This window comes from Canis lupus, chromosome 16, assembly GCF_011100685.1.
Source record: "Canis lupus familiaris isolate Mischka breed German Shepherd chromosome 16, alternate assembly UU_Cfam_GSD_1.0, whole genome shotgun sequence".
Classification (NCBI taxonomy): Eukaryota; Metazoa; Chordata; class Mammalia; order Carnivora; family Canidae; genus Canis; species Canis lupus.
The window spans coordinates 21,027,512-21,054,921 of NC_049237.1; the positions used below are offsets into that span (position 1 = coordinate 21,027,512).

Here is a 27,410-nt window from a genome sequence, read left to right on the forward strand (position 1 = left end):
TAGCAATGCAAACATAAGACATTTCCTCAAAATCCTATCTATGGCTTAAGAATCCTTCTACATTAACTTTTCTCATCCACGGGTGATACATTTGGTAAGTTGCTCATTCTGTACCTTATTATTAATTTAAAAACAAAAAAACAAAATGCTAACACAGGTCCCAAAGTCAGCAAACAAAATCAGTCGTCTAAGAGATTGGCTGTGTCTGACCGAACACCAACTGAGGCCACGTAAGAGTAAGAGGATCTCTGCGTCTACACACACAGGTCTGAGGGGCTTCTTAAACCAGCCCCTCAACCAGCCTCCATGCTCAGGCACCGGAGAGGCACCCCCGTGCCACTGCTGGCCTCACGCGTGTACACAGAGGGAGGGTGTGTTGGTGGAGAGCTGAGCACCGTGATGGCATAATTTAGACCCAAAGCAATTCACCTGCAATGCCCTCAGTCTATAGATGAATTAAAACCATGGGTTTTTAAGGACTTGCCCCAGAGTCCAGTTCTAACAGAGATGCCTCCGTGGGAAAAGAGATTCCTGGATTCTCCCCTGAGAGCTTGTAGAGAACCACTAATAATCCCACCCTGCTGTGCTGCCTCCGCCAGGGCCCCTCCTTGGCTCCTGGGTCCAGACCCACATTGCTTGCCCTCTTTCCCTGAGGCCTGTACTGACCCTCAACTGTTTCTGAGAATAACCTTGCTCATCCTCCTCCACTGCCCCTAACCCCAGAGAAGCCCGCAGTCCGGTCCTGGACTGACCCAAGCCGCCAAGAGAAAACCAACAGAAAAATGTCTGGTGGCTACGGCATCATCCTCACATAGCTAATCCCTTCCCTGTCAAATTGCAAAAGCTCTAGAATTCCATGAAATAGCAAAGTAATCCACGCAAATGTTCCAAAAGCATACTTTCCATTACTGTATTTTCTGCACACACATTAGGTCATTGCTTTCCAAAATATCTGATTTGAGGGCTGACCAGGAGGGAAGACAAGAGAACAGGTCATTTCTTCTCTGCATGAGGAGGTGGAGGCTTAGGAGTCATCGCACGACGACGTGATACGAGCCTTCACCGAAACGTACCATCACGATGCTCCATCTTTCCTGAGGCCTGAGCAGCTGCTTTGCTGCACAGATCGCCTCTTATGTGCAATCACATGTGGTTACGTGAAGCTTGGGAATTCCTCTTTGTGGTCAGAGAATGCCTCACATTGCACTCCCATGAAGTATTTGGAAGAAAACAGAAATATTCCATATTCACGTTGTGACTTTGGACTCCTAAAGCATTTAGTCTGTAAATCCCAGGACGATTTACTGCTTTCCAATTGGGAGATGTGGGAGGTGATATGTTTGGTCACAGGAAGTGGAGCTCCAGCAGCAGAGCTGCCCACTGGGCCCGGGTGACCCGAGGGAGCATGGCCTGCAAGCCTGTGGGGCCCAGGGCATGTGGGGATGGACCTCCCATTGCACCTCGACTCCCACGGTGCTTAAGGATTCATGAATTAAACAGACAAATAAACAACTGAATTATTAGTGACAAACATTCAGAAACTAAGGCAGCACCTGAAAATCTGGACAGAGGCTTTTGGCCCCAGGAACCAGGCCAAGGGCCAGCAGTGCTGCGGGAAATCCTGACCCGACACACAGGGTTGCCAGCCTGCTGCATCCCGCCCTGACCCGCAGCACCTCCTGGTGCCGACGACGCTCACTCTGCTCCGTTCCTTGGTTCAGTTTTGTTTCTCTGGGCACCAAAGCCGCTGGCTGCCCAGCCTTCACCTGAGCATCAGCTCCTAATCTATGAGGTGATGCGACACTGGGGCTGGTTTCCCTGCGGGAAAGAGTCCCTGCATTCGTCACTTAGGAGAGGCCACACTGTGTTCTCCTCCCATCCTTCCTCACGGAGATTAGTTCCCAAGTAGAAGGTTGGCCTCCTGCCAGATGCTAACGCGTCCTCTCAGGACACATCCTGACCTGCCTCCTGCACAGCCTCGGGGACATCAGCAGGCCCAAAGCATCTCTGACTCAAGAGTGGAAAGCAGGAGAGCGAAAATAAGTTTTACTTTGTCCTCCTGAGAGAAATAAGGGTGAAGCTGAGCAGAGATAACGGGCACTCACAGCACAGGCAATAAGTAAAATCCATATTTTACCACGGTGTTTAGTTTTATTTCAGTATAAGCACAACTGCTTTCACGTGCTTACACATTTCATGGTTTAAACATAATTTTCATGTCTTTGTAGCATATTGTACACAGAGCACCCTTCCCCCCAGTGCTGGGCACCTGCACATGCCTAGCGCTCATCCCACAGCTCTCTGCAGGGGCCACAACGCCCAGCCTGCAGACGAGCCAGTGGAGGCAGGGCAACTTCAGCAGCTCGCCCATCATCTCAGGGCAGCGGAAAGATAGCTAAACACTCAGCCCACACTGATAGACTGGCTCATTCATCCACTGCTCACTCAGTGACTGAGAAAACTACTGAGCGCCTGTCACATACCTGACACCATTGTAGACACTAAAGATACATCACGGAGTTTCAGAGGCCCAGGCCTCGCCATCAAGGAGAGCATCGTCTCCTGGGGCAGATGAAGGCACAACGCTTCCAGGTCAGAGGATCATTAGAAGGAACCACGGTGTCTCTTAAGAAGCCCCGAACACTGAGACGTGCAGTCCAACACATGATTCCACCACCTACCCAACGCTTCACACTCGAAGTGTCAGCACAAGCCTGGGAAATGGGACTGAGTGGGTTCTTCTTGACAACTGAATCTATTCACAGTTAGGAGTTTGGGAAGTTTAATAACAATGGAGATAATGTTAGCAAAACGGTACAGGCCTGTCAAGCCGAATGCTTACATGCAGGCAGGGCCTATGGCTCTGGGATTGCTTCTAGGATCTGCACAGAGACCCTGCCAGCCTTAGAACCGGTTATGCAATTCGTGGGGGCCTCCTCAGAGCAGGACTGCACATCACAGCCCACAGGACACCCTGACCATCCGCATTTTACAGGGAGGGAGGCTGAGGTTTAGAAAGGTGAAGCATTTTAACTCTGCTCCCGAAAGCTGTGATGTCATTTCTCAATAGGAAAGATGCTCCACCAATCTTTTAAATATAAACATCTTTACCTGAAGCACAGGGATTTACTGAAGATGAGAAAAGGCCCTCTGTCACCCGACAACTGCCAGCTGTGAACACACCTGCCCATGCGCCCTGCCCACACTCTCGTCTTCAGTCTAACGGGGGGGGACAGGGCAGCTCTGACACACCATGACGTTCCCCAGGGCCCATGGGGCACCATGTGTAGCACTCTGAGGGACCCTGGCGGTCTTGTGGCGTGTACACAGGGCACAGCCCGTGCTCCTGCTCCGGGAAGACCAGACTCCCGAACAGGAGGCCCTCCATCTCTGCTTTCCTAAGGTAGCATCCCAGAAAACACCCTGGAGCAAGCGGAGCAAGGTGAGAATGTCCCCCTGCAATCAGCAGCACAGGCAAGCAGCGGGCAGTTGGCAGGGCTTCAATCCCCTCCCCTGGGCCTCCCATGGGGCTGCAGGCCTTACTGCTGGGGACTTGGCCGTGGGTGATCTTCGTTTATCCCAAGCCTTGCCTCTGTCACTGCAGTGCCCTGTACACTCCCCAAGGTATCCAAAACTTTGTCATCACTTGGGCCGCAACACAGTGGGGTCAAGGCCAACCTGACCCTTTCTCTGAAGTCTTCCTTCATCAGAGACAAGATGGCAGCCAAATAAGCCAAGTTCTGCCCTGGGGAACAGAAACTCCCACGGATCCTCTCACCAGTGGATGGGTGTGTGGGGGGGGCGGCTTGGGAAGGAAGGACTAAGAGGCCTTGTATGGCTGGGACTTGGGCCCGACCTGGGCTGACACCCGCCCTGGCCCTGTGCACCAAGGCCCTAACCAGAAGGCTCAGGGCTGTGCGTCCCCACTACCGCTCCTACAGCAACCATCTTGAAAAACAAGAATGCCATGTCTTCCTCAAGTCCATGGATCATGCAGATGAGAAACTAAACTGCTTCCTGCACCAAGAGATGGAGGAAGATTGATCACAGGATCAGGCTGTTCTCCCGCAGTGCCCCAGGCTGATCCGAGCCTTCTCTGCTGAGCCCCTGAGGAGGAGTGTGGACACCGCACCGCACCCGCCGACCACGGAGCCTCCTTATGGATCCCCGAAGCACCGCCCACCCAACGGGCCTGGAGGGAGCGGACCGCCATCCATCAGAACCGCCGTGGACAGCTATGATTAGATTATAAAATTATAAGTGAGATTGTGGTGTGTCTGCTGGCGTAATTACATCAGCATGCTAATGCGGTTTTAATGGTCTCTAATGATGTAATAAGAAATAATGGAATTTACTTGACAGCTACATAACCATTAACAAAACATATTAAGTATCACTGGTGCTTCCATAAAAATGCAGACGGTCTCTGAAAGCGCCAGCTTGCGCAGCAGCCCCTCTCCTCTCCTGGAATGGCCGGCAGCCCTGAGAGCGTGTCCGTGGATGCCCCGGTGCGGGTCATGCAGTGGCCCCTCCCCGAGGCCCCAGGCCCCCTCTGGCCTGTGCACTGAGCCCAGGAGCACAGCTGGTACCAAGCACACGCATGTGCATGTGCATGTACAGTAAGGACAGGCCAGAGCTGCGGCACCCACAGTAACGGGGAGAACTAGGGCTGCAGAGAAGCCCCGGGCACCTGGAGGACCCGTGATGGGTGAGAGACATGACGGCAGGGGACACTGGGGACTCCCTGTGCTGGGCGGGGCTGGGGAAAGGATCCCTGGGCGTCTTGCTCACCCGAGAGCTACGGAACTGTCTCACACAAGCTCATAGACCGGGTGATGCTGTCAGGTCCCCATGGGACGGAGGAAGCCCCCTGTTTTCTGACCAGGGAGAGACTGCGGCAGGAGACTTGCTGGGTCACCAGCTCCACCCAAAAGTGCTCCCTGGAAGCCTGTGTCCCCATCATCCTCAGACATGACACAGGTGCAGGGGGAAAGGGCTGAGACATGTAAGCAAGCAGCAGAGCCAGCTACGGGCCAGGGACAGATGGAGTGCAGCCAGCTCCCACCAGATGTGCCACAGGGCACCCCCCACCAGACGCCCTACAGGACACTCCACAGGGTGCCCCTGCCCTAGGCACCCCCCACTGGATACCCCACAGGGCACCCCACAGGACACCCCATGGGGTACGCCCCACCAGACACCCCACAGGGCACACCCCATCCCCCAGCCTGCATCGGAAGCCCCTCCAGGAGCCTGACTTGCCCTCCTGCCCTCCAGCCACTGCCCTGAGGCTCTGGCTAAGTACACAAGGACAGGGAGGTGGCAGGTGGGTCGTGTAGAATCAGGAGGGATCCAGACCCCATCCAGGGCTAAATGTCCTCTGGACCTCGGACACTGTGTCTCCTTGTCTGTGGTGACCCCTTCCTTCAGTGGGAAACGCCCAACTGCTGCTGCCCTAGGGGCACAGACACATGGCTACCACCTGGACCTGGGCTGTTCAGCGGCTGACCTGACCCGACTCCCAGCCTGGCCCCAGCGCGGTGGCCCTCCCCGGCCTGGAGAGCTGCACATTCAGAGACCCCCAGCCCACACGCTCCCGCCTGTTCTGCACATACCTCCCCCCGCCCCCCAACCTGCGACACCTGTAGCACAGGGCTGGGCCACTGCATGAACATACGGGCATGTCTAAGGAATGAGCAGCGGCAAGGCGCCGCCTCCAGGAGGCACCAGGCCTGGCACAGCTGGCACCGACGGCAAAGGGAAAATAATGATGGTTCAACGAATCCCCTCCCTGGCAGCCTCACCAAGTCAGCCCCGCCAAAGCTCACACTAATGCCTCTCTGCCCGATTACTTTTCATCAAACTTTCTCGATTGTGGCCTAAGCTGTAGCAATATCGTCCAAATGCTTGGGCTACCCTGGCTGCTCCCCGAGCTCCTCCTGGAGACGTGTCTTGTTACCCCTTCTCCTGGCTCCCACAACCTCTGTCCCTTTGATGGTGGCGGCTCTCATTTGTTTGCCTGCTCCCTCCGTGGCAGCTGCATTTCCTGAGCCCATGGAGGCAGGGGCCAGACCTGGCGTCTCCTACTCATGGACCGAGGGGTGAGCAGCGCACCCCTACTTGTGGAGGCCAGGCCTGGCTCCACAAGTCCTCACTCTGCTGCAGGCGCAGTCATGGCGCTAGGTGCCCGATGTGAACATGTGCCAGGGGTTACCGTGACCCCTGACCTCAGGTCACCAGTGGACGCTATAGACGACTGGCCACGTGGGAGGTGCAGGCACACTCAGGAGACCTCCCTCTGCTCTGCAGGGAACAGCCAGCCAGTGCCACCAGGTCCGGCCTGGCTCTGCCTGTGCAATCCTGTTCACTGCACACTGTAGAGACCATGCCCCGGGCACAGGACCTGTATGGGCTGCCAAGGGCTGCAAGCCGCCGAGTGCCCGTGTCCAACAGCCAAGCCCCTTCCGCAGGGTCGGATGGGGATGGGCAGTGCCTAGATGCATGAGTACACCTGGCAGGGACTTCTGCATGGAAAGGAGCACACGTTGACACAGGGTGTTCTCGAGAGCATCAGGGAGGACAGGTGGGAATACGAGTGGCTCCCACGCGCCTGGCATGCAGTGTTACCAGACAGGGTAATGGATGTCTCCCAACCTCACAGCTACTGCCCACACCCACAGCGTCTACCTGGTATGGGGTCAGCATCACCAGCCCTCAGCTAGAAGTCCCTGGGCCACCACTGCATCCTTGTAATTCACTGTTCACATAGCTGGACACATGCTCCCTTGGTGGGTGCTCCTGGTGGCTTCCCAGCCCACAGAAGGACAGGCTCACAAAGGACCGGGGGCCACCTGAGCTGCCCTGCTTGTCCGCACAGAGCACCTGTCCCTCCTGTCTGTGGGTGGCCTTCCTGGCCGCGCACCTGCTCCCCAGGCCCCGCAGCCTCTATCCCTTGTTTCCACGAGGACTAGGGCTACCTGACCTTTCCCAGCTCCACTCTGCATATGCTTTTGCTAGAATGTCAGCTCTCTGCTCCACCTTGGCATGGTGCTCCATGAATGTTTGTTGAATGAAAGTATGCAGATGGTCATGTTTGCCAGGGCAGACGTGGGCCAACTGCCCTCAGTAGGTGGACATGGGCTGGACAGTTGTCGGCTGCAAGGAGCCCAGGATGTGAAGCTGGGGTCCTGTTCAGTCCAGGACTGGCCTTGGCTCCTCTCTCCCAGCTTCTGGCTCCTTCCTACTCAAAGGGGATGAACCACACAGGAGCTGATGGCAGCAGGGAAGGGTGTGCGGAGGCCCTGGTGGTGAGGTGGGTGGGCAAGACTTGTTGATGGTCAGAGGAACCTCCAGGACTGAAGGCCCCAGGCCAGCCATCCACATCAACAGACAACTCAGCTGAGCCTCTTCTTTCCAGGTCTGAATGGTCCTGGCTCACACACAGATCCATCCCCACGCTCCCCTCTGGACTGACCTCCACATCCAGAACCCCCCTTCCCCTACCTGGGACATGCGGGTCTGTCCACACCTGCACTCACTTATGCACCAACCTGCTCCTCTCCCAGGCACCTGCTCCTATTCTGTGCATTCCTCAAGAAATGTGGAGGCAGTGGCCCCTCATGGCTGACGTGCCACGGGCCAGCACCCCAAGCCTCCAGTGTCATCAAATCTGCCTACAACCTGTGCGCTGATGACCAGAGAGGCAGGTTGTGCTCTGGTGACCCGGTACAGGGAGCACATGGCAGGGTCCATACACTGTAGGTACTCCATAGTGCTGACTTCTTGTGGACACGTGCCATTCCCTGGGTTGACTCATCTGCAGTGGGGTGGGGCCCAGGCTGGAAACTTCTAGAGCCTCCCAGGCAATTCTAGGTGCAGCAGGGCTGAGAACCACAGCTCCGGTGGGCACTGCCCCTCCAGATTATAGTTTTTACAATTATGCTCCTGTATCATCTGTGCTCAAATAACTCCCCAAACCCACCTAGAATTCTCCTGGTTCTCTCCTGAACAGCTTCTCTGATATAATTAACAAGAACCCCAGGCACACAGTTCTTTCCCTTGCAAACCAATTTATGAAACAGAACCTGATGCGCGTGGAGAATAAAACCCCAAGACCCCGTGCCCGGCACTCACGTGATGTCTGCGAAGACGCTCATCGGCACCTCCAGGAGACGCGCGACGCTCACCAGCAGCTCCTTCCCATCTCCTGGGCTCAGGGGGCTGTGGACAGAGCGGGGGCAGCGTCACAGAATGGAACTCATCAACACTTGAGAAGCCGCGTGCCCCCGCGCCCCCCGCCTCAGCGCCTATGGCATTCCTGTCACATAGTGACCAGGCTCCTGGGGCAGCTGGGATCAGGTGCTTCTTCAGGCATGATGAATCACCTGAATTTCCAAGCAATGAGACAAACAATACAGTGCAAATGGAATTGTTAGGGGCGTAATGGGCCCATGATCCTGCAATGGCTCAGCTCGGCCTTCAATAAAAAATATAATGGGGGGGGGTGGAGAAGGGGAAAGGAGATGGAAGGGAAGCAGGTGCTGAGAATCCAGGGTGGGCTTCAAAGATACAAAGGAAACACAATTTTAAATGGACTTGTTTCTAAAATGAGTGATGTCCTAAGGACAGAGACCTGATGGGATACATTTAGAGGTAAACGGGGAGACCAGGGGACACTCTGCAGGGACCCTGTTGAGGGGGGCAGGTGTGCTCTGGGAGGATGAGTCCCAGGCCCCAGAGCCTCAGGGAGCCGTGCAGGGGAAGAGCCGTATGATGTGTGGGGACTCAGAGAGGGGGTCAGCAGTGTCATCCAGGCTACAACAAGTCCCACCCACAGCCACACCAAGCCCTCCTCTATGATGTCGGCATTGGCAGCACCAGCAGGGCCAGAGTGAGGCCACAGCTCCAGTGCCCCTGCCCACAGCGCCTCTGAAGGCTGTTGTCCCCAGGGCCAGGTCCAGCACAGGGTGGGTGGACAGCATCTGCAGAAGAGAGTGAATGGGCCTGACGAGGCCGGTGGACACTCCTGAGCATACATCCCCCAGCCCAGATGCCCACGCAGGACCTGGCCTGGCCTCAGGGACCCCCACTCCAACCCCACCCCCTCAGTTCCCGGCTTGCCCCCAGAGGCCCGGCCCCACCACACTCTGACAGCCAAGCCTGCCGCCTGCGCCTGCTGCATCTGCTGCCCACCTGGCGGCTCTCCGCTCCGGGCCCCGCTGACCTTGGGCATGAGGACAGCGGCCACTGAGGCCTTTGCATTGGGGCTCATCTTCCCTCCACAGCCCCACAACCCAACTGAGAGGCCGGCTCCTGTGTGGACTCACGGCAGCGCCGACAGTAAGGCTTTCATTTCATTGTGTGGGCTTCAGGCTTTGGTCACCAACACAAGCAGACGTGATGGATGTGTTAACAGCACAGATGTGTGAGTACACAGGAAAATGTCAAAATTTTGACATTTAAAATCATTAAAATGGGGGTGCCTGGGTGACTCAGGGGTTAAGTGTCTGCCTTCAGCTCAGGTCATGACCCCAGGTCCTGGGATCGAGCCCCATGTTGGGTCCCTATTCTGCCGGGAGCCTGCTTCTTCCTCTGCCTCTGCCCCTCCCCCTGCTTCTGCTCACTCATGCTCTCTCTCCCTCTCTCTCAAATAAATAAAAATCTTTACAGAAAATAAAAAAATAAAATCATTAAAATGTAAGTACTTAAAGGAGTCCCACGTAGCTGACAAGAGGACAATCAAAAAATAATTGTCGCCCTTGGAGCAGGAGGACCTGCCGTATTCCTTTCCTGCCCATTCCCACTGCCTGTTCCCCAGGAAGGAGCGTGATCTGCACCCAGGCAGTGCCAGTCCCGAAACACTGTCCAGCCCACAGTGGGCACGGGGCAGCAGGGGTCCGAGATGCAGCATTGACAGAAGGCCCTGCACATGTCACCTTGACGATCGCCCGAGAGACCACAGGGCCTGATGTGCTGCAACTGGGTGCTGTCCTCACAGTAACAGAGACGAGCAGGGTCATGCCCAGGGTCACTGTGTGAGCCCAGAGGGGCCCACCCGGGTCAGGCATGTGAACACTCTTGAATGAAATAGCTTAAGGGGCCGCCCGGAGAAATCCTGTCTGTGTGGAGGGGGTCTTGGCTGGGAAACGCCTGCGGAAGCTGTGGCTACCAGAATGTGCCCGGGTCCCCAGGCAGACACCCCGCAAATGCTCTCTGGCAGTGCCCTGAGTGACGTGTATGTGCTGGCTCCTGCTGATGGCCCACGCTTCACTTACTCCTTCCCGCCCCACCCCTGGATGTCCCCGGGGACTGGCAGGGCGCCTCCCAGTGCTGGATGGAGGTTTGGGCCCCGAGCATCCAGCAAGCAGAGCACAGGTGTGCACAGAACACTGGGCTACAAGGTCTCAGCCCCGTGCCCTCCTGTCTCCAGAAGTTTGAATGGAGGGGAGGAGTACCCGTATGTGGCCAAGCAAAGAGATTCAGTTAAGGGGTGGCAGCAGGTGCACAGCCCGGACATGAATGACAGGTGGGTCTAGGAAAATGGCCCACCAGGTGACAATTACTTGGTGAGGAGTAGGAGAAATGAGGCTCGGTTTGCTGCCGCATATGCCATGAGGGTGCCCCCGACAGGCCCATTCCTCCATGACACCCCTGCTCAACGGTTGTCAGGCCACCCTCTTCCTGTGGTCACTCAGGACATGCTGTGCCTGCACATGTGCCTGCGTGTTGCCAAGGCCATGGTCAGTGGCTGGTGTGCAGGGGCCTCCCAGTGACTGTGAGGCCACAAACCCTGGTCACCCAGACAGCCTTCCCCCCGAGCCTGCACTCAGAAAAGCAAGCCTGCACTGGCCCTGCACTGAAGACGAGCACGGCAGGCAGCTCCACATGGGCTGGGACAGCGGGCATCAATTGGTGAGACTCCTAGGACCCCAGGTCTGCGCACACACATGCGCAGACCCAAGAGGCTGCAGCGTACATGAAGGGGGATGTGTGTGCAGCTGTGTGCAGGAAACAACGCACCTCTCACCAAGAGGGGCACCGGCCCTAAAACCAGTGAGGTTGTGGGGATCACAGGCACTAGTAGGCCCACTTGCCTGCCCCCTCCTCCCAGGCACCCTCAGCTCCCCTCCTGCAGCCCCCTGCATGCTCCATACCCACAATGCCACAGAGTGCTTCCTCCCTTCATCCTGGCCAACATCCAGGCCTCACCAATTCTAACCACAGAGCCCTGGGGGGCTCCTTCCTTTTCCTAAAATGCCTTCTGCTGCCATTCGGAAGCACCCAGGCCACCACTTACCATAGAAGGTCTCTTAACTACTTCCCGTGTTTTACTCCTACTCCCCTGCAGATGCAGCAAAGGCCTTAATCACATCTGATCCACCGCCTACCACCCCACCCTGAACACAAACCAACCAGGTCGCCTACTGGATCCCATAAAGTCTTCACTCTAGCCTGTTTTAAATCAAAGGGCGACACGATGTGATGGGGACGCGAGGCGCTCTACCATGAGTCCTAGCCCCACTCCAATCTCATGACCAGCTCCTGACTCCCATGTTCCTTCACTCCATAATGCACAGTTAGCACTCGTTCTCGTAACAAGGTTATTTAAAACAGCCTTAAAGATGATGAAATTCACTGGCTCAGAGAACATGTATGAGCCCCCCTGCCTCCACGACAAGGCCCTGGCCCTCTCCTGGGCTGCTGCTGCATGCTGTCAGGGCCGCGGCACGGAGCACAGATGGCTTACGACAATACAGGGTCTGGTCAATAATTAGACCACTAAGATGGTGCTGAGTGTCCTCAAAATGGGCATGCAGTTATTTCTATTTTATTTTATTTTTTTCTATTTTATTTTTAAAATACATGGCCATCATCTGTCATCTCATGATCTGAACTTCCTTAATCTCAAAAATCTCAAAAATCAATGGACAGATATGGCACACACAATTGCATCTGTGTGCCTGTGACAGCTGTCACCCTGATTACCTGGACACCTGACACTGCTGTGGAGGGAGAGACGCATGCAGCACTGGCGGCTCAGGTCCTCACTGCCAGCCTCGACATCTAGTGGCAGAGAGGGTTCTCGAAATCTGGATGCAATCTCCTTTAAGGCTTTCTCACTGAGGCAGAGCAATGTGTTAATATGACTGTGGAATCAGATGCCCCTAGGGACCTACTAAATAAGCAAAATAGGAGAAAATCTAAAGCATTTACACCATTCACGTGATGGGATGCCCAGATGAGAAGTGACCGTACACCCATTTTTCATGAGGGCCTTAATGCCACACACAGCAGGGGCCGTGGAAGTCTGTGAGGGTTCCCCCACACTCACCCCTGTGCTAAGACCTCTTACCAGTGTCTCTTCATGCACAACAGACTCGTGATGAAGCTGTTGTCATTAACCTCATTCTGGAAATGATGGATGGAAACTGAGACTAGAGAAATTAAATTCATGCCCCAGGTCATGCCACCAGTAAGCCCCAAAGCCCACATGTTACTCATCAGTGAGTGCTGTGATGTGGGCTTCCAGGCTATGGGCAAGCCCAGGTGAGGGCCACATCCTCACCTGTGCTCTACCTTTTAACTAAACTGAGGAGTGCCTGCACCCATCATTTCTCCAGGTCCTGCTTTTGCAATGGTGTTCCCGTCTCCTCCTCATGGGCCCAGACAGTCCTACCAACCACACATGCGTGCCTAGGACTCTACATTCAAAGGCTGACCTTTTATCCTTCTGCTGCTTCACTTCCTGATTTCGGATTATTTTTATTATTCACTCAAAAATTCACCCAAGGTTAAGGAACCAGATGATGATGGATTGCAAAATGATAACAGTCAACTTTCATACAATCTTTTTTGATGAGATATTTGAAACCAATGGATAGAATGAGGTTTTCATGGGATTCCCGTTATTCCAGTGATTCACATATATTGTTATTAATGAGTAATGATATTCATTCTATTTAAATAATCTTGTAAGCTAGTTATACTTTTACTAATCCATAGCAATTCTCCCCAGTGCAGAAAAAAGATGTTTCTGATGAGGAGAAATGAGACAGGAGCTGTCATGATTCAAAATCCCAACTCTAATTCAGTACCACCTTTCTTTCCTGCAGAGAAATAAAGCCCAATGTTTTCTGGAGAATGAGTGAGTGAGCTCATGGTCATTTGTGCAACCAAACGGATTCTTCTGACTGCTGAGCCTTCAGGCTTCCAGAGCACATTCAAATTCATGTGGTGGCACCAGTAACCCTGAATTACTCTTACTAGCAAAGCTGTTGATAGCCACCAACTCTTCATAGGTAAAAAAATCAATTGGTGAAAAACTGTTGTATTCCAACAACTTCAAGTATATTTATTTCTCTCAACTTTGGGGGGAAAATTGCCAACAGCTTAACACAAATCTAAGTATACAATGTCTTAGTTTTACACAAAGTGTATTGACATCAAAAAGATAAAATGAGGGAGATAGCACAAAAATGTAGAGCTTTAGTATGTGTTCAAAGCTGTTATCAGCTTGAAACAGGCTGTTCTAGACATAGATTATTTCATGTAAGTCTAATACTGACCAAAAAGCAAAAGCCTTTAATACGTACACAAAAGAAAAAGAAAGAAATGGAAGCACACACTACAGAAAATCATCAAATCACAGAGGAGGAAAGAAAGGAAAGGAACAGAGGAATTGCCAAACAGACAGAAAATAATTTACTAAATGGCAAAATGAAGCCCATACTTATCAGTAATTACTTTAAATGTAAATGGACTAAAATCTACGATCAAAAGACACAGGTGGCTGAATGGATAGGGAAAAAAAAACTTAACAATGCCCAACTCCATGCAGCCTATAAGAGACTCCATTCAGCAATGAGGACACTGACAGACTTACAGTGAGGGGATGAAGGAAGATGGCCCACAACAAGGAAGCCAGAGGAGACCAGGGTAGACAATATGAGGGGAAGGAAAATAGTCCATGATGAGGGAGCCAGAGGAGAGCAGGGTAAACAATATGAGGCAAAGGAAGATGGTCCATGATGGGGGAGCCAGAGGAGAGCGGGATAGACAATGTGAGGGAAAGGAAGACGAGACGGTCCATGACAGCGGAGCCAGAGAAGAGTGGGATAGACAATGTGAGGGGACAAAGGAAGATGGTCCATGATTGAGGAGCCAGAGAAGAGCAGAGTAGACAGTGTGAGGGGACGAAGGAAGACGGTCCATGACAAGGGAGCCAGAGAAGAACGGAGTAGACAAACTTTCCTTACACAAAACAGACTATAAGCTAAAGTTTGTAATGAGACAAAAAAAGATTAGTATATAATAATAAAGAGGTCAGTTCATCAAGAGAATAAAACATGAAAAATATTTATGCACCCAGCCCAGGAGCCCCTAAATATATAACATACCAACATATCTGATGAGAGAAACAGCAATATAATAGCAGGGACCAGAAGGACCTAAGAGAACATGAAGGACCTTCCACCCAGTAGCAACAGAATACACACTGTTCTCCAGCATGTGGAGCATTCTCCAGGACAGATTACATGACAGTCCACATACAAATACTACTAAGTTTAAGAAGATTGAGATCATACCACACACCTTTTCCAACCACAATGGTTCAAAACTAGAAATCAATTAAGAAGAGAACTGCAACATTCGCAAATATATGGAGATTTAATGATATGCTGCTAAACAACCAATGGGTCAAAGCTGAAATAAAAAATACCCAAAACAAGTGAAACTGGAAATGTAACACACCAAAATGGGTCGGAGGCAGAACAGAGTCCAAGAGGAATGTTTATGGTGACGAATCCAGCACTGTGAAAAAAGAAAGATCTCAAGTAAACAACCTAGGTTTACAATGCAAGGAAGTAGAAAAAGAAGCATAAATGAAGGCCAAAGTCAGCAGAAGGAAGGAAATAATGAAGATCAGAACAGAAACAGATGAAATAGAGACTGAAAAGACAATCTAAAAGATAAATGCAACTTAGAGCTGTTTTTTTTAAGATAAATAAAATAGACAAACCAAGGGAAAAAAGAACTCTCACAAAATCAGAAATGAAAGAAGAGACATAAATACAACAGGTTGTAAGAAAACGACTAGGAACGATTATATGTGAACAGACCTCCCACCAAGAAGAAAGAATAAATTCCTGGAAACACCCAACCAACCGAGCTTGAACCACAAAGAAAGAGAAAATCTGAAGATGCCAACAAGAGACTGAACCAGTACACCAACATCTCCCAACAGAGGAAAGCCCAGGACCAGATGGCCCCCTCCACAGGCGAGTTCCACCAAATGTCCAAAGAAGAATCAGCACCAAGCCTTCTCAAAGTCTTCCAAAAAACAGAAGAGGAAGGAGCACTTCTAAGCTCATCTTATGAGGCTACCATCATCCTGATACCAAAGTCAGATGAGGACACCACAAGGAAAGAAAGCTCGGGACAAGATCCCCGATGCAACGCAGATGCAACATCTACAAATAAAATATTGGCAAAATGAGTTCAACAACACAGGAAGAAGGTCACACACCGTGATGAAGTGGGGTTTATTCCAAGGATGCAAGGATGGTTCAACATCCGCAAATTGGACAAGGTGACCCAGCACACCAGTAGGATGAGGGATGACAAGCCATGATCCTCCCAGTAGATGCAGGAATTGCACATGGCAAAATGCAACATCCATTCATGGTAAAAACTCATCAGGGCAGGTATTGGGGGGGGGGGGGGAAGGGCAGTGCAGCCTGCTGGACCTCGCCTGAAGCCCCATTGGTAAAACTGTCTGGAAAGCCATAGTGAGCCATCTGGGCCAGTTCGTAAGCACAGGTGACATTTTGCAGATCAGCCTCATGGTGCAGAGAGCGTGAGGAGGGGGGGACAGAGCTGGGGGAGTGGCCCAAGCACGCCTGCTGTCCCTCCGTTCCTCTGCACCCTCCTCTCATAATCCCTTCTCCACTCGGCAGCAGAAGCATCTGGGACAGGGGACCCCAACCCCACCACTTGCTGGCGTGACCTCCAGCGGTGTCCTGCATCTGCGGGGGGCCAGGACCCAAACCCCTGCTGGGGCCCCGCAGCCTCACCAGCCTCCCCCGCACTGACGGCGTCCACCTTCCCACGGCTGTAGTTCAGCTCCTCAGGTGTCCACGCTCCTCCTGACATGATTTCCTTCCCCCACCTGCCCCCCGCCCCTACAGAGCTTGCAGTAACAACCAGACAAGTCCATCAAAAGCTTGAACAGGACCTTTACGTAACTAGAATCCGGGAGGTTGTGCTGGAATTCAATAACCCACGGCCAGCTCTTCCGAAAGACGTTCTTCTTTATTTTTTTTAAGTCATTAAAGTCCCAGGGAAGCCAATATTCCACAACTGAGCTACGTGAGGACACTACCTTCTCTAATTCTTCCTTTTCCTTCTGTCTTCATTCGTCATCTGCAGTTTACTTCAATTTTGACAGCCTAGCGAATCTCTTTTCATGTTTCTCCTTTTTCCTCTCTCCCATATAGGAGTGATATTTAAACTGCTTAACTCAGACAGATTTAATTGGAGGTCAACTTATAAAGCAGATGACACTTTTCAAAAATCAATTGCTGTGGTTGAGCTCTGAAGGTCCCGGGGATTCCTACTATGGATGCTTTTCCTGAATAGGAAAAGCAAAACTTCCCCAGCAATTATAGAAATCCGATACCAAACCAGGCCGTGCGGCTATAGATGGCAGACATGACTGCCTGCCACGAGGAGGAGGCAGACATATGGGCAGAGGTGGAGCGGACACAGCTGAAAAAGATAACACAGATGTGAAGGTTAAGGGTAGATCAGGGGTGATACAGGTGTAGACACAGAGGGAGGTGCACATGTGGATGTGGGTACTGATACCAACACACGTGATTAGGAGACACATGTGTTTGGATGAGGGCCTAAGTATAGATACAGAAATGCAGATGCTGATTGAGATCCGTGATGTAGATGGACACAGATGTAGACCCAGGTAGACCATGCGGACCCGGTGTAGACACACGTCTATACCCGATATAGGTATAGACATGCAGATGCTGACAGAGATACAGTTCAGTACAGACACAGATATATGATGTGGATGTGGATGTAGATGTGGATGTGGATGTGGATGTGGTGTAGTGCAGATATACCCTGGAGATGTAGGTGTAGACACAGATGTAGAGGCAAGTATTGGTGGTGACCCCCTTGCTGACCCATCAGATATGAGCATGGCCCATGGAGTCCCAGCATCACCAGAACCCTTTGAGGCCCTCTTGCATCTTAAGCCCCCAAGCAGAGCTGCAGAACCCACAGAGGACAACTCCAGAGTGGACAGTGTCCAGGTCCCAGGCTTGGTCAGAGTGGGCTGGGCAGTTCCAGTCGTTCCTTTTCCTCTGTGCAGCCTCCCACCCCCCCATTTCACCTTTTGCCATAACAGAGAGTGTCAGATGTGGGAAAGGGGGGTCCACAGTCTGGGACCATTAAAGAGCCCCTTCCTGGTGTGGTGTCACCTCTTCAGGCATCTCCTGACTGGCGAGACATGGCTAAGCCAAATCAGGAACCCATTTGGTCCAAGAGGCCCTGGACTTGTCTTTAACACCCATCGTATTTGCATTTTCATGGCATTTCTCACTGTGCTTCCCACCATGGTCAGAGGTCAGACTGGTTTGAAATTCCCTCCAGTTCTAGGATCCCAGCCCATAACAGACATCGAAATCCAACACGTCATCTGAACCTCGACAATGGGGCGAAAGCAGGCCTGTGAGTCAGGGGCACCAGAGAGCAGACAGCTGAGGCAGGGGGTGAAACGTATCTGGATCCGGTGTCAAATGCCAACCAATGAACAAAGCTGTGATGTGGATGTGACACCGGAGCTAAACACGGGCTCTGCACCTGACGCTACTGAGGCATTGTGGTAGGTTAAAGGAGGCTCCTTATATTTCAGAGCTATTTCCCGAGATGCTTCCAAGAAAGTGGGGTTTGTTTGAAAGTGGCATGAGGGGTGGGAGCAAATGGGGTCAGATGGGACAAGGATGGGCCTGGGTTGTTGTCTTCCTGCGCTGTTGGAAGTCCTGCATCGGAAAGAGTGAGACATATGGCCATCTGCTGCCTCATGAAAAATATGAACCTGAAAGGCCAGGGGAGCCATTGGATGACGTGCTTGGAGACAAGCCAGGCCCTAGGGACACGGTGGGTGGCTCCAGGATGGCTGCCTAGGCACCTGCAGCCAGCCTGTCAGAGGACTTCGTCACGATATCTGTGCTTCCATCAGGGTATGTGGTGGAAAGAAAACCCCAGGGAACATGTGGAACCAATGGGTCTCCTCATAACTGGCAGGTGCCTGGGGCCCCTCCATGAGGGCCACCCTCTTCACCACCCTCGCCGGACTTGGCACTCAGCCTGCAACCTTCTCCCCAGACTGAAGCTCCTTTATCTCCAGGCCAGCTGCATTCTCTGTTCCCTGCCACCAGGCTGCCACCCTCGGCCACGACCTGCTTGAAGCCAGGAGGCTCTCTGTGTCAACCACTCTTCCCAGAGGCCCTCGGGGCGCCACCTGATAGGTGAGGGAGCTGCCCAGGGGCCACTGCCCTGCACCTCCCCCCAACTCCCCCCTGCCACACCAGCAGCCGGGCCATCCCCACCACTGGGGCTGAAGGGCAACTGCGGACCAAAGCTGGACCACGCAGCAGGCCCTCTGGTGCATCCGTGCAGGGCTTCTCGTGGTCCCCACACGAGCTGCTGCCACCCTGAGGACAGTAGTCACTGTCTCCCACATCAGCCTGGCAGCCGCCTAGTCCCCACCCCCAACCCCACAGGCACTCGCTTCCCCAAAGCCAGTCTTCTGCACGCAAATGTCCATCCACACGAATCCACCCCCAATACCAGGAGAGCCACACGCTCCTGAGCATCTCATCAGGCATAAAAAGTGGTTTCTCCTTTGCCAGGACCCAAATGGGTCCCTTGGCTTCAAGTTCGCCTTCCGTGTGCCATCTCTTCTGAATTCAGAGCACCTATAAAATCAGCCTTGGAGGATGGGGCGGCCGTTTGGACCTGCAGCCAGTCTGAAGGGTCCCCCGGGGGGTAGAGGGCAGGATCGTGCACAGCAGGAGAAGCGACGCTCTGTCAGAAGGCGGAAGAGACAGCAGCGCAGAGCCAAGCCACTGCCCGGTCCAAGGGAAGCTGCTGCCCGGTCTGAGCCCCCACGGGGAGGACAGGGTCAGCATGCAGATCACAGGTACGAGGACCACCAGGTGTATGGAGGTCCTTTTTTTTAAAGAACGGCATCAAATTCTTGTCAATTAACAGCTGATTCATTAAGCTGAAGCTGAGATCTGGGAAATCTTGTCCCAGAGAATCCCACATCACCGACTGATATGATAACAGAGCGGAAACCTCAATCTGTCTCCACTGAAGGGAGGGAGCAAACAGAATTATTGATGTGAGGCCATGTTATCAGCACCATATATCTTCCATCCAATTGAGGGTGCAAAAGTAAAGGGAAATGAGCCGCGATAATGATTTCTCTCTGACCCAGGCTTGTAGCAGGTAAGCATCCAAGTCCCCAGGTTCTGGCCCAGGAGGACGCGACAGGAAAATAAACTCTGAATGCAAAGACAAACCTGCCCTACCGGTGGCCTCATTCCCTCCAGGAAGCCAGGGAGCAAGAGGAAAGGCAGATGCGGTGGTCGCTCCACTTGAGAAGCGCTGGCACCTCCCACAACTCGGTCATTATCCCTCTGAGAGTCGCCTTGAGGTCCAGGGCTTGGACTGCTCTAAGGGCACCATCTGCTGTTGTCCATGGCAACATACGGTTGCCACTTGGAAGAGTCTGACAGACTATGAGACCCCCTCTCCTGGCCCTGATGTGGGGCGTCTGCCGCCCTCATGAGGCCGCAGAGACCCCGGGCCCCAGATGTTGGAGCGGCAGCTGCGTCTCCCTGCAAGCAACCTCCCTGCACAGCGGATGAGCCCTTGGGAGTCTGGAACATGGGGACCGGTGTCCTGGGGCAAGAAGACTCCCAGGGAGGCTGTGCACACACACGTACAGTAGTTCCCAAAGGAGGAAAAAGTCCACAAAGGGCTTTTGACAGTTTAGAATAAGTAACTGTTGTTAGGATAGTTGGATTCATGAGGAGCCGAGGGGTGTTCTGCTGTGCCCCCCACAGGACATGCCCGAGCTCCCATCATGCTTCCCTGGAAGGTACACGCACCCACCCCTGAGATTTCCCACCCTGGGATGGGGGTGTGACCACGGAGATGGGTGCACGGGACTTCCCACCCAGGCAGAGAGCTCAGAGACTAGGGGGTGTGTACTCGGGAAAACGGAGTCGGTATTTGGTGCAAGCTTGAGGTGTCAGCTCTGAGGACTTCTGTCAACACACAAGTAAAAACACACCCAGAGCTCAGAAGTCTTGAGTTTTATGCTGGCTTTGATATGTGGTCTGTGGATTGAGCTGAAAATAAGATACTTCCCGCCCAGGAGCAGAACTCAGTTCTGGCTAATGATGAAACCTACCATCTGCACTGTGACCAGTGCTGCACATCAGTGGAGGGACTGGTCAAGGAGGTGTGAGCACAGAACAAGGGTGTGCAGAACCAACATGAGAAACGAGGGACTGTGAGTGGGAGTCCTACGCTCTGCATAGTCACTGACATGGGCAACTCAAAGCTGCTGAGGAGGACATGGCTGGACCACAGACACTGTCACGCAACTGCAGGATCTTACATAGCTATGTCTGTGCACATGCACACACTTGCACACCTGCACACACATGTGTGCATGCACACACACCTGCACACACAAACGGCACCCACCACACATGTGCACACATCACACACATGCCTGCACATGCACATGTGCACAACCGTGCACACATACACATGCACACGTGTGTGCAAGCACAGCACACACATGCACAGCACACAGTGCACTCATGCACAGCACCCAACACATGTGTACTCACACACGAGCATGCACACACATCACACACATACCTGCACATGCACATGCACACACACATGCATGCACATGCACACACACGCACACGTTCGCATGTGTACAGCCAGATATGTTTTCATTTTGAAACAGTGTTTTCTGTTACTTGAAGAAAACACAGTTTTGTCTTTACCGAGTGTCAGAAGCCAGAGTCATTAGGGAGAGGACCTGAAAAACGGGGCTGAGCATGCGCCACCTGCTGGGTATACAGGGTGGGGACGGGCCCTCAAAACAAGCAGCTCAGAACCAAGAGGAGGAGGAGAACCCCATTACCACGAGCAGATCCTCCCAAGAGTGAGTCCCAGCGCCTGGGCAGCTCTCATGTGACACAGATAAAACTGGCTGGGGTTCCAAGAGGCATGGAGGCAGCATGCGGGCATCAATCCCAGGCCCAGCCACCGCCAGGGGCAGCCGCGTCCACGGGCTCCACAGTCCAGGCTGCGGGTACAAGGCTGGGAGTGGCTTTGTTTTGTGGAGAATCCCCTCAAGCTGGGCTCATAGGTCACACTCTAGTGATGGACGGGCTGGATCCCGGCTGCCCCTGCCCCTATGACACCCGGAATGCATCCCGTGTCTCCAGATGAAGAGCCCCCCGCCCCCCTGCCGTCATGGGTGCCAGGAAAGAACCAGAGTCTCCACTTACTCATTCCCAGTCACGATGTAGCCTAGCTCCTCCTGGGAGGGCCTGACCTCCAGCCGTAGGCCTTCACCAGGCCGTCCCTGGGCATCGAGGGGGGCATCATCCTGTGGGGGCCCCAGAATCCAGGGCTGGAACTCGCTGGAGCTGCCCCATCTGGACTCTGCAGGATGTGGGCTCTCCAGCCGCTCCTTGGAGTAGGTCTGACTCCTCACGTCCTCCACCCCTGCGCCCTCCTCCTCCCATGTCGGGACTGTCTGTGGGGTCTCTGACTTCTTTGTCTCTGAGAGGAGGGGGGTGGCCAGAAAGAGTTGGGATCCAGGATCCAGCAGCTGGTCTCCGAGTTCAAGGCTCAAACGATGGACCTGCAGAAAGGAGGCTCAGTGAGGTGACATTCAGGAGTTGGTGGGTAGCCTGGGAGGGGGGCAGCGGGGTGGCAGGGGCGGGGTGGCACCCTCATGGCCACATTCAGAATCACATCTGGATGGGACATGTTCAGCTGAGGGGAGGACAAGGGCCTCGCATGTCTGCATTACTCTGCAGTGCATCTGCCAGTGGGTCTCTGCATCTCTGTCTGTCTGTGTCTGTCTCTGTCCCTATCTCTCTGTCTCTGTCCCTCCATCTCTGTCTCTGCTCCTCTGTCTCTCCATCTGTATCCATCTCCATCTCTGTGTCTCTATCTCTGTCTCTGTCTCTCCATCTCTGTCTCTCCATCTGTCTCTCTGTCCCATCTCTATATCTCTGTCTCAGTCTCTGTATCTGTCTCTCTGTTCCATCTCGGTCTCTGTCTTGCACACATACACATACACTTTCATAAAGAATCTCATTGTATAAAATCAGTGCAGGTGTTTGGCATCTATGTTTTCAAAGCCAGCCCACGTGGGGGCACCCGGGGGGCTACAGAGCCCAGGGGCTTGGGCGCCTGGCTCTTGCTTTTGGCTCAGGTCATGACCTCAGGGTCCTGGGATCCAGCCACACATTGGACTCCGCTCAGCTCTGTGGGGCTTCTGCGAGTGATTACCTTCCCTTCTGCCCCTTCCCCTGCTTGTACACACTCTCTCTCCCCCCCCTTTCTGTCTCTCCCTCTCTCCCCCCTCTCTCCCTCTCTTTCCCTCTCTCTCTCCCTCTCTCCCCCTTTCTCCCTCCCTCTCTCCCTGTCTGTCCCTCTCTCTTTCCCCCTCACTCAATCCTCTCTCTCTCCCTCCCTCTCCCTCTCCTTCTCTCTCCCCCTCCCTATCTACCTCCCCCTCTCTCCCTCCCCCTCCTTCCCTCTCCTCCTCTGTCCCTCCCTCTCTCCCTATCTCCCTCTCTCTCCCCCTCCCTCCCTCTCTGTCTTCTCTTCCTTTCTCTCTCTCCCCCTCTTGTCCCCTCTCCCTCTCTCTTTCCCTCTCTCCCCCTTTCTCCCTCCCTGTCTGTCCCTCTCTCTCTTTCCCTCGCTCAATCCTCTCTCTCTCTCTCTCTCTCTCATCTCTTCTCTCCCTCCCTCTCCCTCTCCTTCTCTCTCCCCCTCCCTATCTATACCTCCCCCTTCTCTCTCCCTCCACCCTCTCTCTTTCCCTCCTTCTCCCCCTCTGTCCCTCCCTCTCTCTCCCTCTCCCTCTCTCCCTATCTATCCCCCCTCCCTCCCCCTCCCTTTCTCTCCCTCCCCCTCTCTCTCTCCCTCTCCCCCGTCTGTCCCTGTCTCCCTCTCTCTCTCTTTCCCCTCTCCCCCTCCTTCTCTCTCCGCCTCCCTCTCTCTCTTTAATAAATAAATAAAATCCGTAAACAAACACACAGAACACACCACCCAAAAGCTAAGTACCAAGGCCCTGAGGATCTGGAGCTGCCGTCCTCACCCGGAGACACAGGATCACATCCCCCCGGTGCCATGGCTGCACAGACACCCCAGCCGTCGGCCCTCAAGTCCTCCCAATGCCCTGTGCTAGGAGCTGGCTTGCCTGTCCCCCAAGGGCACGGTCACGGCGACACGTGCATCCTTACGGCCCCTGGGGAACCTGAGTCCCTCCCCAGAGCAGCTCCCTGCCTCACCTCCACTTCCTGCACAAGGGGACCGTTGTCCCGCATGCTGGGAGCAGACGGTGCGCCAGGCTCTGTGCTCAGTGCACGTTCCCTCCCCACCTCAGCCACAGGCTCATCCTGGACTCATGTCTAGTCCGCAACCTCGGGGCTTACAGGGCCTCCTCGTCCGCCCCACATCACCGAGGCTGAGGCTGGCGGATCCGATGGTGAGCAGAGTTCTCACCGGGGTGCTACCTGGGCACAGCGCCCATGAGCCGAGCCTCCGGCACTGCGTCCCGGGAAGCAGGCAGTCATAGGGCCGCTACTGCACAGGACAGAGACTTCCGGAGGCTAGCGAGAGTGAGGCGTCATGCTTGTTCGGCAGGTGCCTCCTTCCCATTGTGAGACCACACCTCTGAAGTGAGGCTACACGGAGAGACGAGAGGATGATCCCCGGACCCTCACCAATCACAGGTTTTTAGGAAACAAGGAAGCACTAGAAAGGGAAATAAATTATTCCCTGCTCACTGGAAATGGGACCTCATTCTTCCTTTTGTGTCTTGAAATATTTAAAGAAAATAGTATTTTGATAAAAACATTTGCTCCAGTTTGGATCCTGAATGGTGCCAGTTAGCAGGGAGGGACAGAGCCCCGTCCTCAGGCTCTGGAAGGAAAGACAGTGGTGTTTTCACGCAAACTGTGCTCCATGAGATGAGGAAACAACAGATGTTAATGAACAAACAAGAGCTCAGAAAATACGATGCTCAGATGCCCTTTCCAAAAAATTGCTTAAAAATGTACCCCAAGTAACAGAAAAATGAATCAAAATCTAACCCGTTCAGGATGTGAAGGTAGGGGCCTCAGAACCCCAGGATGTTCGTGGAATCAGTGTCGGCCGCAGCCCTGGCTCCTGCTGCTCGGCCAGCGTGGCCCACGTCTCCCCCTAACTGCCATGTCCCCTCCTCACCGAGACACAGCACCCCACTTCCGGGAGATGCTAAAGAGGACCACAGAGCTCTTATTTGCTATGTATTCAAGGCACTAAACCAAAAACCCCTAAGATGACCTGGAAAGAGAAGTGCTCACCAGGACATGTTTCCCACACTACGAGAGAGGGGTTCGTGGAACCACATCACACCACTGTCATTACTCCGCATCCTTACCAAGGAGCGAAGGTTCCCAAGCGGGAAGCGCCCATAGAGCCCTGTGAGGGTGTCCCCCATGATGGAGCACAGTTCTGTATGGCCTTCCTGACCAGTAGGAGACATCCCCTATCTGGACCATCCCACCCACACGTTATGAAGAACACCTGAGTGCAGCCAGCGCATCTAAGGAACTGCATTTTTATTTACTTAATTTTAATGAATTTAAATTTAAATAGACACATGGGGCTGGTGGCTACCACATGAGACACCGTGGGTCTACATGACCTAGGGCCTGTGAAGGTCTGACCTAAATGAACTTCGGGTGTCAGGGCTCATGGGATGATCTCAAAGATGTAAGTGGGGATGCAATGGTCTCAGCCCATGTCCCCAAGGAGGAAAATTCTAAGGAATATTATTTTTTTCATTTGTATTAACCCTATTTTCCATATTTCTACAACAGGTAAATATTACTATACAACCTGAAAGTAGACATGAGTAGATCGAAATGCACACAGCTTTTTATGCTCTTTTTATGCTTTTTCCCTAATTTAGAAATGTCCGAGTTTTTCCAAGGTTTTCTGAAAAAAACCCAACCAACTAACACACGTTTGAATCATGCACATGTCCCCAAAGTGTGAACAGAAAGGTCACCAGGACAGCTCTAGGTCTAGGGTGAGCCCAACATGCAGACACGTGCCAGCATACCTCTTTGTAACGTGCATCTTCCCCGTCGGGCACTCGGTCACCTGTGAAAGACACAAGCATGTATCAGAACCCATGTGGAGAACACCACCGTCGGTGGAGCAGCACACCGCAGGACCCAACGGTCCGGGACAGAAGGGTGGGCAGAGCAATGCCAGCCAGGTTGCCACCAGGAAGGAGCACTTTCCTGTTGACAGCACAACCAGCACTCCATCAATGTCATGGATGGCGAGGGCCTCACCAGCTACAACACGTGGATTCACTGTGAGCTGCGTCCCCAGCAGCATACAGCTGTGCGCCACCCTCAGCGGTGGGTCTCCGCTGGTCCCCACGGCGCCCGCAGCCACCACGACTTCCAGAAGAGCAGACCAAGGCATCTACACCAGACCCCGCAGGTTAGGACATCTTCAGAGCCCATTACTTTGCCATGATGGTTGTTTCTCTAAATATTCCATCAGCGGTGCCGTCGGTGCGGAACTTGTGTAGGTGAAGCCCTAGAGCCCAGGCACCGGTGAGATCCCCCTACCAGCACAGAGGCACCCGCCTCCGTGTTTGTTGAGTGACTAGCACTACCAGGTCCTGCTGGAGCTCTGGCTCCTCTTCCATGCCCCGCCTCCAGCCCCAGGCCAGCCTGTCCCCAGGGGGAGGGATGGAGGACACAGCCATGTGCCATTCCACTTGTGCTTTGGCACACATGTTTGTGCACCTACTGCGTGCCAGGCATTGAACAGATGCTTTCATTTGGTTCCTGTGACTCCAAGAAGCAGTGAGGCAGAGACAAGGCCGTGCTCAGCCCTGCTCTGCCCTCAGCTCCAGGGATCCCATAGCTGTACAAGCGCTTGCGGGCATGGGGGACTGGGGTGGAGGGGCAGTCTCTGCTCTGCTCTGTCCCTGGAGCAGCCTCAGAGGCTGAGCCTCAAGCACACATTTGAATGAAGCCTTTTCACGTATTATTCAAATATTCGACTCTATCCACTCGCACAATCCAAACAGAAACACTTTCTATCACTCCCGTGTGTCCCTGACTCTGAGCCTCAGCACCAAAAGTGATTTGTCTTCCAACATAACTGCTTCACAGGCTGCACCTGTTATGACAGCTTTTGGAGGAGGACGTTCAAACAGGTAAACCCCGTTGCTACAGATCCATGTCCTGGCGGCAGAGGGAATGCTTCACGGCCTGGTGAGCCAGGCCCTGCACAATACAGCGTCATGGCACACCCCCCAACCCCACCGACCACCATAACCCAGGCTGAGAGGCTCACCTGGTGGACTGTCTCCACCCTGCATGGCTTCTTCTGGCTTTCCTGGGACTCCTTTCTCAGCACCATGAAGCTTTAGGTCAGTACCCACACCTTGCATGGCGGTAGCAATCATGTGGGCCATGTTGCCAAGGTCCGGGGGGCTCACACCCTCTGCATGCACTGGCGGCTTTCCCAGGTCCTTCAGGAGACTCTGGATCAGTGCTTCTGGGGACACAGAAAGGTGAGCACAGATGACACCAGCAAGGAACAGTCAGCACTGGAACCAGGAGGCAAGGAGATAAATGAGTGATGCAAACAGGGGTGTTGGGGGCACTAGCCAGGTCAGCAGGGACACAGGGCTCGACCGGCAAGTGGCGGAGGTTCTATGCATGATGAGCACAGATGTGCAATTTAAACACTTGCTGGAGGGGCCCAGCCACAGACGGGCCTCAGAGGGCGATGGTTAGTGAATGTAGAAAAGAGACTGATTATCTAAGAACAGGTGGAAAGGGAGTACTTGGGGGGCTCCGCAGTGAAGTGTCTGCCCTTGGCTCCGGTCATGACCTGGGGCCCTGGGATCCAGTCCCTGCTCAGCGGGAAGCCTGCTTCTCCCTCTGCCCCTCACCCTGCTTGTTCTCTCTCTCTCTCTCTCATTCTCAAATAAATAAATAAAATCTTTATTAAAAGAATAAAAGAATTGAGGA

General features: G+C 53.5%; 1 protein-coding gene and 1 long non-coding RNA gene across 3 annotated transcripts in view; one reads left to right on the forward strand and one right to left on the reverse strand.

Moving 5' to 3' along the window:
• Nucleotides 1–27,410, reverse strand: part of PTPRN2 (protein tyrosine phosphatase receptor type N2) — a 727,688-nt gene that overhangs the window by 388,397 nt on the left and 311,881 nt on the right. For both annotated transcript variants that reach the window (XM_038559842.1, XM_038559843.1), the window contains exons 7-10: nucleotides 26,728–26,931; nucleotides 25,469–25,509; nucleotides 21,627–21,985; nucleotides 8,134–8,220 (exon numbers count right to left, since the gene is read on the reverse strand). In XM_038559842.1, coding sequence (XP_038415770.1) covers nucleotides 8,134–8,220; nucleotides 21,627–21,985; nucleotides 25,469–25,509; nucleotides 26,728–26,931 — 691 coding nt within the window. The remainder of the gene's footprint in view (nucleotides 1–8,133; nucleotides 8,221–21,626; nucleotides 21,986–25,468; nucleotides 25,510–26,727; nucleotides 26,932–27,410) is intronic.
• Nucleotides 8,886–13,857, forward strand: LOC119874643. The gene is made up of 2 exons (XR_005371397.1): nucleotides 8,886–9,424; nucleotides 13,113–13,857. It is a non-coding gene; the product is annotated as an uncharacterized LOC119874643 (long non-coding RNA).